We start from the raw sequence: 17,129 nt of genomic DNA on the forward strand, positions 1-17,129 counted from the left end.
ACTCAGTTAACAAGCATGTGTCTACAATCACTTCACATGCCCCTTCTGAATGAAAAATTGTTTCCTGTGAGCAGATGAGAAACATTTGAATACAATAGGCCAGTGTCAAGCGAAAAGACAGAAGTACACTAAACTGTAAGTGATATTACTCTGCAAATCGCCACATGTCCTTTGTTATTTTGGATTAATTCTCCACACAGAACAGTAGTTTATCATTTTAGTTTAGGTGGCCTCTCTCTCTTTGGCAATTCACAATTTTAAAGCAGACCGTATGCTAAGAATGTCTCATCTGGAAATGTTAACATAAGACAATGTAAAAAAGCATGATAGGCTACATTTCTGGGAGGGTGTAGATTAAAACCCCCTGTATCTCGCTTTGGATAGAAGCGTCTGCTAAATGAGTACACTTATTATCTACACATTTTCACCTGCATACATAAAATGTAAGCCTATTTTATGAACATCTCGCACTGATCATGAGAAAAGCTTTATATGCGTGAAATGGGCGTACTCAACAAGCGTAATGACATCACGGGTACGTTATTTTGCTACGGAGCTTGAGCTTCCTGTATTCATTTTGTCAATCGCAAATTCGTCAATGCTGGGTTCTGAATCCCTATGGGTAAAAATCTACTCCATTATCATTCAACATTGTGTATTTAGTGTTAGATGCGTACAAATGTCCTTGCTTAAGTAATACAACGTTAGTGTAAACGCGTCAGTGGTTGTTTTCAGTCGTATATTAGGTTAGGACAACCCGCTGTCAATTAGGTGGATTACAGTATTTTGCTCGGCGAGCAGCCATGATGGCGTCAAGCTACAACGCGAAGGAAGAGGATGGACACCATTCGGGTGCTCCTGGACACGGAGTCGCAGGAACTGTCAAAAGCAAAAAGCCAGATAACACTGCATTCAAACAACAGAGATTGCCAGCTTGGCAGCCCATTCTGACAGCGGGGACCGTCCTCCCAGCTTTTTTCGTTATTGGACTTATCTTCATCCCTATCGGCATTGGCCTTTTCGTCACTTCGAACAACATAAAAGAGTTCGAGGTAAATGGCTAACACTCGTTAAATTCATCCACACTTTATAACTGTTCGTTTTTGCTAGGACTTTTAAGTCGTATTAATGTTTGTTTAGCACTCTTAAATAGCATAATTTATTTGTAAATCCATACTTCCGTGATAGCTAAAAGGCAAGCTAGTAGTTAGTACTTTAATGGTGTGCGCCAATAGCTTTCCATCTCTCTTTCAGATCGATTACACAGGTCTTGATATGTCAAGTCCCTGCTACAACTGCTCCCAGAGTTTCAGCTGGAATAACACAAAACCATGCACGTGTAGTGTCTACTTCAACCTAGATCAACCATTTGAGGTATGAAAAGCATGAATAGCCTTCCTAGTAGCTTGTAACTGGTTTTTAAAAGTCAACAACAGGAGATTTAACATTGTCTACCGTAGATGTAGATATAAATAGCCCACTTTAGACATTTTAAGGCATACTGTATGCATGATAAAATAGCTGTAAATTATACATCAATGTAAACACCAGGAAACAGTTAAGTGGCTCAGTGATGTCTTATGTGCAGTCACTTCTCAGCACCGATCGACACTGTGCACTTCCCTTTTCAGTGTTGCGTAAATAGAACCACTTACCCCTTGGCATTGAACAAATCTGTTTTGTTCGATCAGCCTTCGTAATTTATTTAGGTTATTTATAATTCGTTTAAAATCCTCTTCTTGAATATTGTTACTGATTCCCCCCAAAACGAAATGCACTCCTTGTATGTTGCCTGTCATTTGTGTGTAGGATGTGTATGAAAATATCTCTTGGACTGACTTGCATGGTTTCATTGTGTTATTTCTTCATGAAAGTGATACTCACTCTGAATAAACAACCAACTCTGTTTTTCTGCCCTTCCAGAGCAATGTATTCATGTATTATGGGTTGTCGAACTTCTACCAGAATCATAGACGTTATGTCAAATCCAGGGATGACAGCCAGTTGAACGGAAACAAGAAATCTTTGCAGGTACATTATATGCTAGTCCACCCCCTCCTTGTGCTATGCATGGATACAAAATGCACTGTTTATTCTAATGATTGATTAAATTGCCACATTTATTTTTCTGATGTTTTACTGGTATTGCTTCTCACTTCTTAGGATCCCAGCAAGGAATGTGAGCCATACCGCACCAGTGATAGCAAACCTATTGCCCCCTGTGGTGCTATAGCCAACAGCCTCTTTAATGGTAAGAGTAATGTATTATTATTTTAGGAAACAAAACAATGTGGTGTGTGGACACCAGACACATTCCTACATGTACTTTGTTTCAACCACAGCATGGTTGACATTTATAGTACACAACCTACTTAGGTTATGATGTGGTCTGCCAACGTGATTATATGGTTGACAAATTTTCACTGAAGGCACACTGTTATTTAACTTTACAACCTAGCATATTTGTTTTATTCCCCTGAGATATTGATTTAAAGTTGTGATTTATTCCATTACCAGACACACTTGACTTGTTCTACATTGATCCAAACGGCACCAAAACACCTATTCCCCTGGTAAAGAAGGGTATCGCTTGGTGGACTGATAAGCATGTGAAGTTCAGAAACCCAGGCGTAAACGACAACCTCACAGCCGTTTTCCAAGGTCTTTATTTGCATACTATCAACATTTAAATACAAACGCAAATCACTCCTTTAGAATAACCACACCACTGTGACTTGACTACGATTGACCTTTTATTTCCACAGGCACAAACAAACCTGTGAACTGGAGGAAGCCAGTGTATGAGCTGGATCCAGAAGACTCTGAAAACAACGGCTTCATCAATGAGGACTTCATTGTGTGGATGCGCACTGCGGCCCTACCAACCTTCCGCAAGCTGTACCGCATCATTCAGAAGAAGAACAACATTACGCCTACTCTGCCTCGTGGTGAATATATCATGGAGGTCACCTACAGTATCCTTTCCACAGACATCCCGGTCACGGTCACTTCTGACTATTTCAGAAATGCACTTTGGCTGCAAATCAGCAGAAACTGTATTTTATGACTGTTAATATTGATGTGAACCTACAGCAATAGGATGCATAAACACTTGAGCCAAAATGATTTTGGACAATCTAGTTTCCATATGTTAGACGCATCCGAAGAGCACTCAGTTTACAGATGGTCTTTGAAATGAGCCAGATGTTACCATATTTTCCTTTAACCACTTTCTCAGATTACCCCGTCCGTAGCTTTGAGGGCAGGAAGCGCATGATCCTGAGCACCATATCCTGGATGGGAGGCAAGAACCCCTTCCTGGGTATCGCTTACATCACCGTGGGCTCTGTCTGCTTCTTCCTGGGAGTGGTCCTGCTCATCATCCACCACAAATATGGCAACCGCAACAACAGCCCAGACTGAAAACGTCCCCTTTTATGGAGCTCCTCCAGCTGCATGTCTCACTGCACTGCAGACGAGTCTAGATGGACTGGTCTTTGTTAATGTCTGTTATGTGTTTAGTGTGAAGTTTGCGTGAGGGTCCACCTCTTCCACCAGATAGCAGCAGTTGGTATCTATGAAAGAGACAAACTGGGTGTTTAGTTGAGGGGGTAATGCAGAAGAAGTCCTTTAAAGCTTGGAAAATGTTGTTTTAAATGCTGAAAACATCTGTAGTTTGGTCCTCAATAATGTACTGTTTTTCATTCTATTTATCCAAATGTTGTTTTTAAAGTAGAACATAAATATTATTTGACAAATGCTGGTTGTGAATGGCTTGACATGGAAAGATGTGTATACTTCTTAAAGTGAGCCACATGCATTATATGTATTTTACCGTGCCCTGCTGTTGAATGTACTAATGTATCTCACAGACATACCTCTGGCTATTTTTAATAGGCTGAAATATTGAATGGGAAAATGTTTATGGCCACATTGCTCTTGAAGATGTGTGTTGCCATGGGGAGTAATGATTTTTGGGAAGCATTTGTACCTTGAAAGTTATTGTAGAAAACTATGATGAAGATAATACCAAAAATATACATTAGAAACATGTTAGTGCCCTTCAGCAACACTTTTGAAATCTTCATAATTTCTTTCAAATCAGTTCATTATCCTTTTTACAGTTTGGGATTGATGTAAACTCCTGGCAAATATTCTGTGAACATAACTGGTTATGTATCAAATATAATTCTATGGAACTTCACTCATATGTACAGTAAATCTGCTCTCTCTTTTTCCGTCTATACATTTTTCAAGCATTTTGAACAAATGGCACGAACAAATATCACTTGACAAAGTGCATTTGTTTTGGCGTTTGTTTTCATATCTCATTCCGCCCTCAAAGTATTTGGTTATTTGATTATTTTTAGATTATCTTTTAAATATGAATAAAAGGTTGAAATCTTTGTTGCTTGAAATCATCTTATCACAACAAATTATTTTATTTTGACCTCATGATCGGATCGAATCAAAACATTTTCTGTACCTGACAGGCTTTACGGAAGTCATTGCACAAATTAATATAATCCGCTTGTATGATACATATAAATGATATTCTTGGCAAAGTACATTTTTTTATAATATACAAAACAGTCAAATAGTGTATCACGATTTGTTCTGAAAACGTAAGGAGTATTAAGCATAGATATTTATATATCTCTATGGTATTAAGGTTTTGTAACCGGAAATATGTAATGTTCACCTAATGCATTGTGGGATTCTTGCGGAAGTAAGCTTGTCAGTGTCCTTGTGCGCTAACCTCAGAAATTTGCCAAAATGTTCAGGCAACTTATGGTAACATACGTTTTCAATTTATGTCATATCATTTGCAATGTTTTTGGCTAGCTTTCCAATGGCTTTTGCGTAATTTGTTTTAGTCATCTTCAGCCATTTACGTTATCTTGTCTTACGAGCGTAAAAATACTAGTAGCTAGTCAGCTAGCTCTTTCTACAGTACTGTCACTAACAACACCAGTAGGCTGTTACAATCATCGTGTTGCAAGTATCTTTTTTGTTGTGTATTGTAAACGTTACCTGTCGTCAGAGACTTCAACTAGCTAGGCTAGGTTGCAACTATTTATGACAGTAGTCTAGCAAAAATACGATTGTTTGAGATTATTCATGCATTTGCTTTGACAGTTGGGTACTTGATTGTTGTATGTGACTTGTGTATTTATTTTTTTCTCTTTTTTCTCAACATTTTTATGAGATAACATAATTTATGGAGCACTCATGGATCGGTGAACCGTTGTCCTTTGCACGTACGCTCTCGTGACTGGGCTATTTATAATGTCCTCACCGTGTAGTTAACTCACTTGATGTACTGGCAACCTTCAGATTACTAGCCTGTTTCCCTAGCCACTCAGCCGCCTGACTCCCTGATGTAGTCTAGCATACGCATAGGGAACACGGATTGGATCCTTGATCAAATTGATCCATGATGAATCTAGATGCTTATATTAGCACCACCTATTTTATATCACCTGTTTTCTCAGGGACTTCGGCATTTGTCGAATCGGACACTCACCACCAGTGCTCGTAAGCAAGTGGACAACAAGATCAAGGAAAAGCAGAAGTTGTTCCAGGTAAGCTGACCTGCATCAGCAGATAACAAAACCCAAACGACATGGAACACCACTCTACCGCACTTTACCCCCTCCTCATACTCGCCTATTATTTTAAGCATAATGGAAAGACAAATGTACCAAACATTTAGTTTGCAGTGGCCGCATTCTCCTGAATTCTTTTTTTTTTTCTTCCTTAAAATATGTTAATTAGGCATAATGTGTAATTACTCATAACGAATAAGTAAGTATACCTAAAGAGAAACAAATATTATTTGGCTGACAATAATGCTAAGGTTACTGTTAATGGTTCAAGTCTGCATTTATTCCCAGGTTCTGGAGACAGAATCTTATTTTTCCACATTGTAGCCTGAAGGATAAGTATGTATGATGTTTTGCTCACATGGTCTCTTGATAGTTTGTACCGGACTAACACACATTTTGCATTCCTGCGGTGTGATAATGCAAAGACAGCCATTGCCAAATCCGACAACTGATATTCTAAGCTTTGCCAATTACTGCGTAATACCTAGATCATACCAACCAAAGGTTATTCATGTCCTGCTTTCAAATCCTACAGTTTTAAAGGGGATAACAGTTGCTATTATGTTGCTAATAAACTTTAGAAAATTGAATTATGATTAGTTATAACAACACTCATCTTTTACGGTAATGGTTGTTGTCTCAGTGTTGTTGATAATTGCTTCAAACTTCGAAGATACCTCAGCCAGCATCACTTCAACCAATTAAGAATATGAATGACAAATACATGATTAAGTTCAATACAGAGCTGTAGAACTGTATAGAATTAAAGCTGTTCACATAGGACTACATTGCATCCATGGGGCTCTGCAGAGGGACAGTACTGATAAATTGTTATTGGATATTTGGGTGGTATATTATTACTGAAAGAGCCAGTAGCTTACTTTAGGGCACGGCTGCTTTTCCTTGACGCTGCCTTGAAAATGTTTTGTTATCCAAAGGCTGGTGCCACTACATAAGGAGGCCTGTTGCCTTCCTACATTTTCGTGAACTTATTTGCTTCATTTTTGGTCACAGGAGGACAATGGCATGCCCGTCCATTTGAAGGGAGGAGTCAAAGACGCTGTTCTCTACAGAGCAACGATGGCTCTCACAGTCTTTGGTAAGTGTAAGCATGTTTGGAGATAGCTCCACAAATGTTAATGCAATTCGAATGCAACTTTAATGCAGTTGTATGCAAAGGCTTTAAATGTCTTTTTTTTTTTTTTGCCATTGAAATAAAGATGTGATGTTTACCCAATCCCTGACCCTTTTAAATTACAGATAGTAATATTTAGCGCACATATCAAGTCACACCAACTGGAGAAAATCTTGATTTGTAGTTAATTTTCAAATGTTCATTTGCATGTCATATTTAAAAAAGTTTAATTTTTTCTTAACAGGAAGTGCATTTGTCGTGTACGAACTGTTTGGAGCAGCAATGCCCAAGAAGCCATAAATGGAAGGTTGACCTTCCTCAATTTAAAATAATGTCTTCTCTGTTGTGCAGATCTATATATCTGGGAGATTCTTTGTCCTGTCAATAATGCCAATATATGTCATGCCTGGGATCAATATTTATTGATTGTACAATTAATGAGAAACATATAATTATAATAAAATGATACTCTGGTTTACAATCTACACACGTTCATTGTCTTCATGATATTAATGTATTATTAAGTGTATGATCATGTACAGTTTTGGATTTCTGTTTACCCTCAGTAGTCGCTAGAGGGCATAATTGACCTAAGAATAGCTTCAGATTTGTTTTAGTAAATTGATGGACAGAGAGGTTTTAGATGGCTTTTTCAAATCTAACCCAAACATACGAAACTCTTTGATTTTTCAGATCATAGAGAAATGATTGTCAAATGTTGTTCTGTTCCTCAAACACGAGAAGGAATATTGTGTATTATTACAGTGTAGCAGGCTATTAACATCTTGCATAGGAGATGTTTGCTAAACTCAGGCTCAGTGATTTTACGTGTTCATAGTGTTTTCTGGTTTAATGAGAAATTTCTCGTTATTCGCTTCGTGTGGTCTTGTTCAATTCAGAAGCGCGTTTTTAAAAAGTAATTTAACACGCATATGAGGCCATGCACATTACGTTAGCCTAGCTGCATGTTAGATAGTTTGAATTGTGTATGGAGACGGTGGTTTTCCTTATTCGTGTCCTTCGTTACTGTCATTTTAGGCACGTGTAATCACTGTACCAAATGAATGCAGAAAAAACTTTCCAGGATTCCCACTTGGGGTATGTTTCATACCTCAAACTATGGCAGGGTTCCTGACCAGTAGAGTTTCGTAAAACGGTGATAAAATGGGAGCTGGGGACAGCCCCCTATTAAGTAGCAGATTGTGGAAAGATTCTTCCCACTTGGAAAAAGGCTTTCCTTCTAGGACATCTGCTCTTGGATCTTCCAGTAGTCTTGAGAGGAAAGGAGAGAGGGTCCACTCTGAGCTCCTGAAAGTTTTATTTCATTTTCCAGAGGGGGAGTCTTCGAGGAGGTTGTGTTCGTTATTTACTGATTTATTCTGAGTTGGGAACAGGTGAGTAACGACATTTAATACATTTCTTTTTCGTTTTCAATGAATGAAAAGTTTATATTGATAAGCTAGGCTATACTATTTATTTCGCAGGGATTGATATGCTACTCGGCCATTCCATAAATTGGGCACTGACTTTCATCATAATACGCGTTTAAGAACGTGAATAGATTGATTTTCAGTGTGTATGTATCAGATAGAAAGTTTGTTTTAATTTATTATTTTTAATTCAGTTATAAACCAGTATAGGCTAAATTCGCATTTTTGTTATGGAAATGGGTAGCTGATTTTGAATTTCGTTCAGTGGTTCTGTAGCTCTTTAGTTGGGCATTTAATGTTTAAACGTTATTTAAAATAGCCTAATGTTGCGCTTCCCGATTTGTAGGCCTATATTTTCAGGAAGTAGTTTTATTTTCTTAAATATTTTTATGGACTATTTTGTGTTAATTTATTGATAATTGATTAATTAATGTGTTGTGTTATTGCTGATCATGCCTCATGGGTTCCCCACTTATGGGGGTCTAGAATTGCTAAATTAGGGGGGCCCTAGACTGCAATATGCACTTTTGTGCACCAGGCGGGGCGCACTACACACCAGACGAGTTATTACCTTGAGATTATTTACAAATATTCAACATTTCACTGGATGGGGCTCAGATAGCTATACCTATAGCAATGGAAGCAAATGTTCATTTAATATTTGGATAAGATCTTCCTACATTAAAGTCAAACGCGCCCTATCCGTTTAGACCACCTTGCTGTAGACGCTAGAAAAACGTGCTGAAATTACTCAATTGGGTTAAGCACGTAAAATGAATGCTTTTGTAGACTCCTGACTTGAAATGGCCAGTTGCCCACCTACTCACTGACACACTTACTGATTTAGCCTATAATGTAAAAGTAATAACTGAAAGCAGCTTTCTCATCAGATTCATTCATGCGTTGCTGACCTGTCAAGGCTAAGAATGAAGATGAGGTTATCATTGGCCACGGCTGCCTTCTTTGCAGTAATAATCTCTTCTGTTGAAGCTCAAGGTAAATGTGCACCACACGTTTCACTCACCCCCCCCCCCCCCTTTCTTCTCTCTATCTCTCTATGTCTCTCTCCTTCTCTCACTTGCTATGTGGGTCTAATTAGTCACAGGATTTAAGGATTGAATGAGAGTCATGACACTATTCTACCAATGCCTTGTTGAATGTTTTATTTTGCATTAATAAAGTTGTACCCAGCAATGTGTGTATTTTACTTGTTAAGATTGGTCTTACAACTGCAAATTAACTTCCTTATGTTTAGCATCCATGGACTGTATAGTCAAAGTCAACAATATACCCAAACATATTTTGGTATGATTTATTTAAAGTTGTATATTTCTGTACTAATCATTTGAGTAATATGCAGCAATATTCAAATCAGAAGTGCATTTTTTATGATAATAATTGGATTTTCCCCACAGCCACATCACCACAACAGTTGTGCTCCTGAGAAACCATGACTAACTGTGCCATGACCATGATGAATAGTAGGATAAATACATAGCTGCTGCATGTCCAAATAGGGCTACAAAGCACACAGTGTCATCCTTCTGGTGACTACAGCTGGCAGAACACAGAGTAGTTCAGCAGCAAACGGAAACAGAACTTACATTACATGGAAGAGCAGCCATCATATAGTATCTCTCCATACTATAGAAATGTAACTATAGATTCTTTACATCACAGCCAACAGTATTTATAGAAATTATTGTATTCACATTTTATTTTATATGCAAACATTCCCCCCCCCCCCCCAAAGAAAAAAAAAGAGAAAAACACAAAATGGAAGTGTGGAATGGAAAGTTCTGATTCTTTCCCCTGAAAGCAATTCGGGGGGAGTCCAACAACTACTCCCATATATCTTCACTAATGGAATGGAAAGATGAAATACGAGAATGGCAAATTAATCCGCAGACAGTGCAAAGACAAAGGATCTTTTTAAGCGTCTTTGCGGGCATTCTCAAAAATGCTGAGTTGCAATCCATGTGGAAAATTAATATGTAGTAATGTTTAATGTCAGCACATGTTGCAGAATTACTTTGGCATCTGCTATGCCTCTTTGTGAGACTCACAGCTCTCTCCTTGCCTGGCCCTGATCCTGGCACTCACCCTAACCTTGGCAGTTAGTGCAGGCCAGGAGGAATTCCTGACAGACTGCAAACTGAAGTTACTGACACTAGCCATGGTCTGGCAGTTGGGAAAGACTGAGGTGAATTCTGAATAGGTTGATGTGACAGACATCCACCTGACCGAAAGGATCTCCACCCGTGATCAATATCATAACTGTAAACATACTTTCGCATATTTCAATAATTGGACAAACACGCATAGGCTATTTAATGATCCGAACACCAAATCTTGCGACCTCTTGACTTATTGTGGAAGTAAAAAACAAAATTCAAACAGATTGATCAAGCTGTCAAAGACAATACTCCTTATTCCCGTGTATTCCCGTTGCGTACCTACCTTCCTCGCCATGCCTCTCCCCATCTGCCTCCTCCTACCCCAACCCCAGCTGAAAGTACATTTGTCGATTCTCATTGGACAAGCTCTCGTGGGACACTTGAAGGGGGGGGGGTGCTATCCAGGCCCCTAAGTTGATGTGCCAGGTTGGTGATCCTCCAATCCAAGCTCTATCCATTTTGGGGGGCTCAGGTCATATTTGTTGTCTGCCTGTGCATTCAGTGTGTCCTGAGCTGTGCCTTCCTGAGTGTGTATTTTAGAATGATATTCTTGCATCCCACTGCCTACTTCTCTTTAACAACTTGCATGCACTTTTAAATGGCAAGACACAAAATCTGCTGACGTGGTCTTGAACAATTCCAGACTTATGCATGACCATTTGCATTCCATCATCATCATCATCATCATTATCATAATCATTATGGACTGGTGCCCATGATGCATAGCTAGGCTATTGGATTTATTATGTAATTATAATTTAACTCCACTGAGTTCATTAGAAGAAATGTGTCTCATTAGCATACATTGGAATACACAACAACACACAAGATAGTCACAGATTTAGTGGAAATTATTGTATTTAAAACTATTGATAACACTCTTATATTATATTTGACAATATATAGATTGAAATTAACTTTTTAATAAGAAGCTTTCAGAGGAAAGTTATGGAGTGTCTAATTAACTCCTGCATTGTATCCCAAAACAGGCAGTACACTTTGTCTTTATATGTATCTCTTTGTCTTTAATAACACACAGTAGTACTTAACATTACGTGTGGCCAACAGCAGAACATTAACCCCCTTTTCTTTAGGTCAAAGGTCAATCAGGTGTAGGTTGCATGCAAGTCAAGTGAGGAAGAATATCATTGTAAAATATGTTTATCTTTGTGTGGTCCCAATTGTACATGGAAACTTCCGTCCAATCCATCAAGTTGTTATTCTAAACAACTTTATCATGTACGTTATGCATGACGCTGTGACAACCAGCTCAATGTGGACACGCGTGTCGTTGCCAGTCTGCATCCGTCGTTGTTTTTGTTTATTTTACGGGATATGTACAATATTTTCCGCTGTATCTCAACTGTCTCTTTATTTAGTTGTTTAAGCAGTGTCCTGTCCCCTTCACTCCATCTTGTGCATTATCTACCAATGAAAAGAACGTACACAAAAGTCCCTTGTGACAAATTGTGTAGTCTTTTTGAAAGGTTTGCAATGGATATGTGCCAATGACTTGTGAAAAAGTCTAAAAAAAAGAGAAAAAAACATAACTTTATTTCTTTGTTTAAATATGTATATATACTTTGTGTGTATATATCATATGATGTTCAATTCTGTCAGTGCTACCTAAACGTTATCTGGCAACCTTTATTCCATTGTATAATCAATAACTTGGGAATGACAATTGTAGTACCTATTTGCTGAAATTATTATGTGAAAGTTGGGGCTGGTAGGGGCATGCATTGTAATGATTGCACTCAGCATGTGTTGGATGTTTCACTCAGTGTTTGGAGAGTGTGTTTGTGAATTTGGTCTGTGTTTATGTTGTGTATCTTCAACTTCCAGTGCTTGAGTCTGCTGACCAGGATCACCTTGGTTGCGCAACTCAAACAAATGCCATTTTTATCCAAAATGGCTTCTCACACACTTTGTCGATGTTGTTTTGTGTTCTGTTTGTTCACCATGGATGTGGGCTATTCTTATCCACCCAACAATAAACCCCCTCAGCTTCAGTCATGAAGTGTTTGTTGTTGGGATAAATGCTTCACAATGAATGTATTTAAAAAATATTTCATCAATATTTTATATTATTACCTATCATTTGTGTTACATGAGTTAATATGAGTTCCTTTATTGTTTGCAGTGGAGCCCCCCTCAGACTTGAAATTTACTATTCTAAATGAGAACACAGTGCAAATGTCATGGATAAAACCCTCATCAAGAATAGAGGGCTACAGATTACAAGTTATATCAGATACAGGTTAGTGTTTGAATTCCAATGAATAACCAATTAGATTTCGAAGTTTGCCAAATAGCCTCACATATAATACAACTGTTGCAACCGAAGTACATTTTCTCAAATTCAACTTCAATTTTATTTATTATTTTGCTTAAAATTATATTCTGTCATCTCTTAGATGAACCAGCTAAAGAGTTAAGCCTCCCCTCCACTGCCACTAAGACTTCGATCACTGACCTCACTCCTGATCTGGACTACTCTGTGTCCATCCTCTCTTACGATGGCACGGAGGAGAGTATACCCATCTTTGGACAGCTGACTAGTAAGTACCAAGGCTAGGATATTTATAGTTTCATGAGTTGGCTTCTCAAAGTTATCGTGTTTAGATTTTGGTCAAATTGTTTAGTGATTTTTCCCTCTCAACTCCCTATGTTGTGAAAACACTTTCAAAAATAGAAAAATAGGACATTTAAAAGACTGGTTGAGAGTTTATAACGCCAGCTAGCCACATTAAATGAAAGTCAGTTGGGATAAATCACTGTTTATTAAAACTTGAATCACACTCTGTTTATAGCTAATGTACCAGTTGAAATGTGTTTGTACGTACAAAGGTTGTATCCCTTTGGTGAGGTTTTATTATGTGTGGATTTCCTTGCAGTTTTCCTCCATTAAAAGAACAGACACACACACGCACACACACACACAGACACAGACACAGAGGGTGCAATGATAACTCTCCAAGTTTGACTTATGTTTCAGTCCAGTCCAGTAACACCAGTGGGACAGCCAAGAGGCCACAGACCTCAGACGCAATCAGTAAGTATGTTTACCATAAATGTCAACCACATGGCTACACAGCCTCTCCTTCACATAGTTTTCCAGTTTAGAGGTTTCAATTCTTTTCCATCCACAGACTTCCATCATAATATTTTTTCCCTAGGAATAATTTGCACAGAACTCAATTTCCCCTCCTTCCTCTCCTTTCAGCTGAGCTGTCAGTGTGTGAACAGACACATGGTTCTGACAGTGTTTGGGAATGGACACATTAGTCCCCTAATTGAAACCAGTCTTCACATAAAAAATTATAGCGAGACTCAGACAGTCATAAGGCCCTGTTTTGCGTCACTGGAGGGAGGGGGTGGTGGAGGGTGGGTAGGAAGGTAGGCACCTATAATCCATGTAGAGCAATGTCGTCACTGTTATGCCAGCTCTGTGCATGTCCATTCCTTTGAACTTTGAAAGAAGTGGAAAGGATAACAGATCATGACCAGAAATCTGTTTTCACTAGCATTCTGTGGCTGTCCGTCAGTCCTCTCTGAGCAGTGACAACGATACATTATTTAAAACAGATAGAAGGTGAAATCTTCGTGAGAAACATGTATTCTAATTTCCCATTACTCTGAATGACTCTACCTCTCACTCATTCTTTTTTTTTCTCTTCCCATCATTCCTTCCAGAGTGTTCCGTCAGCGCAATAGCAGACCTGGTCTTCTTGGTGGATGGCTCGTGGAGTGTTGGCCGAGAGAACTTCAAACACATCCGCAGTTTCATCGGTGCCATGGCGGGGGCCTTTGATATCGGTGAAGAGAAGACCAGGGTGGGAGTAGTCCAGTATAGCACAGACACACGCACTGAGTTTCCTCTCAACCGCTTCACAAAGCGAGGAGAGCTGCTCCGAGCCATTAACAACCTGCCTTACAAAGGGGGCAACACCATGACAGGTAAGAATGCACTCCCTTGTACATTATAGGTAAACATGCATACACATGTTGACATGTTGTATTTAATAGCAGTTGATAGATACTCTAGGCCTACACAATCGCTCGATCTGCTTTTATTTCACCACTGGGCTCAGCCTACTATAGTAAACTGAATTATCACAAGCGCAAACGTTTGTGGAACATTTTTCACGAAATCTCCACATGAAATATTGGAAGAGATTCTAACATTTGAGTAGCGCTTGTTTTTTTACGTTTGGATCAAGTCCCTGAGACAATACATGTTAAATCCTGTAGGATATGATGGGATGTTGTAGGAGAATGGCAATAAACATTACACTCTGTCTCCAGGGGATGCAATGGATTACCTGGTGAAAAACATCTTTACTGAGGCGGCGGGAGCCAGGAAAGGCTTTCCAAAGGTAGCCATGATCATCACAGATGGAAAATCCCAAGATCCAGTTGAAGAGTATGCTAAAAGACTCCGGAACATTGGAGTGGAAATATTTGTACTAGGTGTGTTTTATTGTTTTGTGTTTCACCTCCCATGCAATAATTCTGTGATACATAGTTTAGGTTTATTCTTTGTACATATTCAACCCCTGTTAACAACCAGATTGGATTGTGAAATATCCTTCTTGAGTTGTTTTGGAAGGGGATTCCATTAGTGTTTTGTTTCTGTAACATTATCTGATATTATGCCACTTCCCAGGCATCAAAGGAGCGGATGAGGATGAACTCAGGGAGATCGCCTCCCCCCCTCACAACAAACATGTGTACAACGTGCCCAACTTCGACATGATCCAGAAGGTGCAGTCGCAGCTTATCACTGAGGTCTGCTCCGGAGTGGACGACCAGCTCAGCTCTCTGGTGAGCGGAGAGGAAGGTAAGAAGCTCCACAGACAATGTTGATGAGGTTTTTAGGCAATTACAATTAAAAGAATGTTGCTCATTACAACGTGGCTGTTATAATTCTACAGATTCTAGTTTGTCATTAAGCAACTAAGCAGGTTTATCACTTCCTCTGTTAGTGTAAATATAATGGTTTTGACTATAGCTATCTATACAGTATGTGTGATATAACCAGGCCAAAGCCAAACTACATCATAAAATAGTTGGAAAATCAAATAATGCTACCACTTATTCCTGCTCCACCACTAACAGCAACACAACAAAAAAAACAAAATACTGTAGTTTGTGTTTGTTCTGTCTTCCTCAGTGGTGGAACCAGCCTCCAATCTGCAAGTGACAGAGATGTCCTCCAAGTCAATGAGGGTCACCTGGGATGCTTCTCGGGGTGAGGTCACAGGCTACAAGCTGACCCTCATGCCCATGATGGCAGGCCTGAAGCGTCAAGTGTTGTACACAGGTCCCACCCAGACCTCAGTGAACGTGCGAGACCTCTCCCCAGAGACAGAGTATGAGATCACTCTGTTTGCTCTAAAGGGGCTAACCCCCAGTGATCCTGTCATGGCAATGGAGAAGACCCAACCGGTCAAGGTGTCACTGGGTGAGACGATAGAATATTTCCTCTCTATCATCCACATCTATCCATCCATCTGACCAACCAGTAAAATTAAATAACAATCAAATTGAATCATTGGAACCCCAAAATATTTTATATGAAAAGAGACAAGAAAAAGAACATCATTATTTCTCTTTTCACAGAATGCTCTTTGGGAGTGGATGTCCAAGCAGATGTTGTCTTATTGGTCGACGGCTCATACAGTATCGGATTACAAAACTTTGCCAAGGTCCGGGCGTTCCTCGAAGTCCTGGTCAACTCCTTCACCATTGGGCCCAACAACGTCCAACTCAGCTTGGTCCAATACAGTAGAGACCCCCACACTGAGTTTGCCTTGAACACCCATCATGACATCAACGCAGTGGTCAAGGCAGTCAGGACATTCCCTTACCGTGGAGGCTCCACCAACACTGGAAAGGCCATGGCATATGTTAAGGATAAGATCTTCCTCTCTGCTCGTGGCGCTCGCGATAATGTACCCAGAATCACGGTGCTCATCACCGATGGGAAGTCTTCGGACTCCTTTAAAGACTCTGCCACCAACCTGAGGAATGCTGATGTGGAGATATTCGCTGTGGGCGTGAAAGATGCTGTGAGGTCGGAGCTGGAGGCCATCGCCAACACACCAGCGTCAACTCATGTTTACACCGTGGAGGACTTTGATGCCTTCCAACGTATCTCCAAGGAGCTCACCCAGTCCATCTGCCTGAGGATCGAGCAGGAGCTGCTCAACATCAAGAAGAAGAGTGAGTATAACTTTGAAAGAACTTGTTCATAATTTTTTTTTTGCTATGCCTCCAGTGTTTTTCCTGAACTGGGGAATTGGCCAGAAAGACCTTTGGCCTTTGTCATGATATATAAAAAACACCTGGACTAGTCTGAGGTCAGGTTACATATATCTACTGTACAGCAAGTTTAGCAAGAAACATTCATTTTGTGAAGGGACTGCATCATATAAGACATTAGACTCACTACCATATTATGAATAATATTGTTCAAATAGAATAAACTAACATTGGGAATGAAAGAGACTCAAGTTCACAAGATACTATGTATGGGAGTCAGGTGGCTGAGTGGTTGAGTGGTTAGGGAATATTCCCGGCCGTGCCAAATGACGTCCTTGGGCAAGGCACTTCACCCTACCTGCCTCGGGGGAATGTCCCTGTACTTACTGTAAGTCGCTCTGGATAAGAGTGTCTGCTAAATGACTAAATGTAAATACTAATAATTATGTGTGATCCTAGTCTACAGAATTTCTTAATTATTCTTACTCTAGCCTTGCTTTTAATTGGCTGT

At 39.5% G+C, this 17,129-nt stretch overlaps 3 protein-coding genes across 6 annotated transcripts in view; all 3 read left to right on the forward strand.

The window, feature by feature from the left end:
• The first annotated feature begins 551 nt into the window (after window positions 1–551).
• LOC134026797 (cell cycle control protein 50A-like) lies at window positions 552–4,406 on the forward strand. Its single transcript, XM_062469763.1, has 7 exons — window positions 552–1,052; window positions 1,255–1,374; window positions 1,924–2,031; window positions 2,164–2,251; window positions 2,518–2,661; window positions 2,766–2,975; window positions 3,239–4,406. Exons 1-7 carry the CDS (start codon window positions 804–806, stop codon window positions 3,421–3,423), a joined length of 1,104 nt encoding a protein of 367 aa, XP_062325747.1. The 5' UTR covers window positions 552–803; the 3' UTR covers window positions 3,424–4,406.
• A 256-nt stretch (window positions 4,407–4,662) lies between these two features.
• LOC134026805 (cytochrome c oxidase subunit 7A2, mitochondrial-like) lies at window positions 4,663–7,229 on the forward strand. The gene is made up of 4 exons (XM_062469772.1): window positions 4,663–4,794; window positions 5,496–5,585; window positions 6,624–6,708; window positions 6,989–7,229. The coding sequence occupies exons 1-4, from the start codon at window positions 4,777–4,779 to the stop codon at window positions 7,042–7,044; spliced, it is 249 nt and encodes an 82-aa protein (XP_062325756.1). The 5' UTR covers window positions 4,663–4,776; the 3' UTR covers window positions 7,045–7,229.
• Window positions 7,230–7,975: 746 nt separating this feature from the next.
• The window catches only part of col12a1a (collagen, type XII, alpha 1a), a 56,156-nt gene continuing 47,002 nt past the window's right edge, over window positions 7,976–17,129 (forward strand). Inside the window, exons 1-10 of one of the 4 annotated variants that reach the window (XM_062469726.1) lie at window positions 7,976–8,138; window positions 9,065–9,170; window positions 12,495–12,611; window positions 12,769–12,912; window positions 13,350–13,406; window positions 14,048–14,311; window positions 14,660–14,824; window positions 15,021–15,194; window positions 15,528–15,818; window positions 15,977–16,579. In XM_062469726.1, coding sequence (XP_062325710.1) covers window positions 9,101–9,170; window positions 12,495–12,611; window positions 12,769–12,912; window positions 13,350–13,406; window positions 14,048–14,311; window positions 14,660–14,824; window positions 15,021–15,194; window positions 15,528–15,818; window positions 15,977–16,579 — 1,885 coding nt within the window. In that variant the 5' untranslated portion in view covers window positions 7,976–8,138; window positions 9,065–9,100. Of the gene's footprint in view, window positions 8,139–9,052; window positions 9,171–12,494; window positions 12,612–12,768; window positions 12,913–13,349; window positions 13,407–14,047; window positions 14,312–14,659; window positions 14,825–15,020; window positions 15,195–15,527; window positions 15,819–15,976; window positions 16,580–17,129 lie in introns of those variants that run through there. The other 3 variants (XM_062469723.1, XM_062469725.1, XM_062469724.1) reach the window with 3 other exon arrangements.

Source organism: Osmerus eperlanus, chromosome 9 (assembly GCF_963692335.1).
Source record: "Osmerus eperlanus chromosome 9, fOsmEpe2.1, whole genome shotgun sequence".
Lineage (NCBI taxonomy): Eukaryota > Metazoa > Chordata > Actinopteri > Osmeriformes > Osmeridae > Osmerus > Osmerus eperlanus.

Excerpts from the sequence above, each read along its gene's own strand:
- LOC134026797 (XM_062469763.1), top strand. The coding sequence starts at position 804 with ATGATGGCGTCAAGCTACAACGCGAAGGAAGAGGATGGACACCATTCG. Across the intron at positions 1,053-1,254 it reads ACAACATAAAAGAGTTCGAG|ATCGATTACACAGGTCTTGA; the intron begins GTAAATGGCTAA and ends TCTCTCTTTCAG. Across the intron at positions 2,662-2,765 it reads CCTCACAGCCGTTTTCCAAG|GCACAAACAAACCTGTGAAC; the intron begins GTCTTTATTTGC and ends TTATTTCCACAG.
- LOC134026805 (XM_062469772.1), top strand. Across the intron at positions 5,586-6,623 it reads AAAAGCAGAAGTTGTTCCAG|GAGGACAATGGCATGCCCGT; the intron begins GTAAGCTGACCT and ends TTTTGGTCACAG. Across the intron at positions 6,709-6,988 it reads GATGGCTCTCACAGTCTTTG|GAAGTGCATTTGTCGTGTAC; the intron begins GTAAGTGTAAGC and ends TTTTCTTAACAG.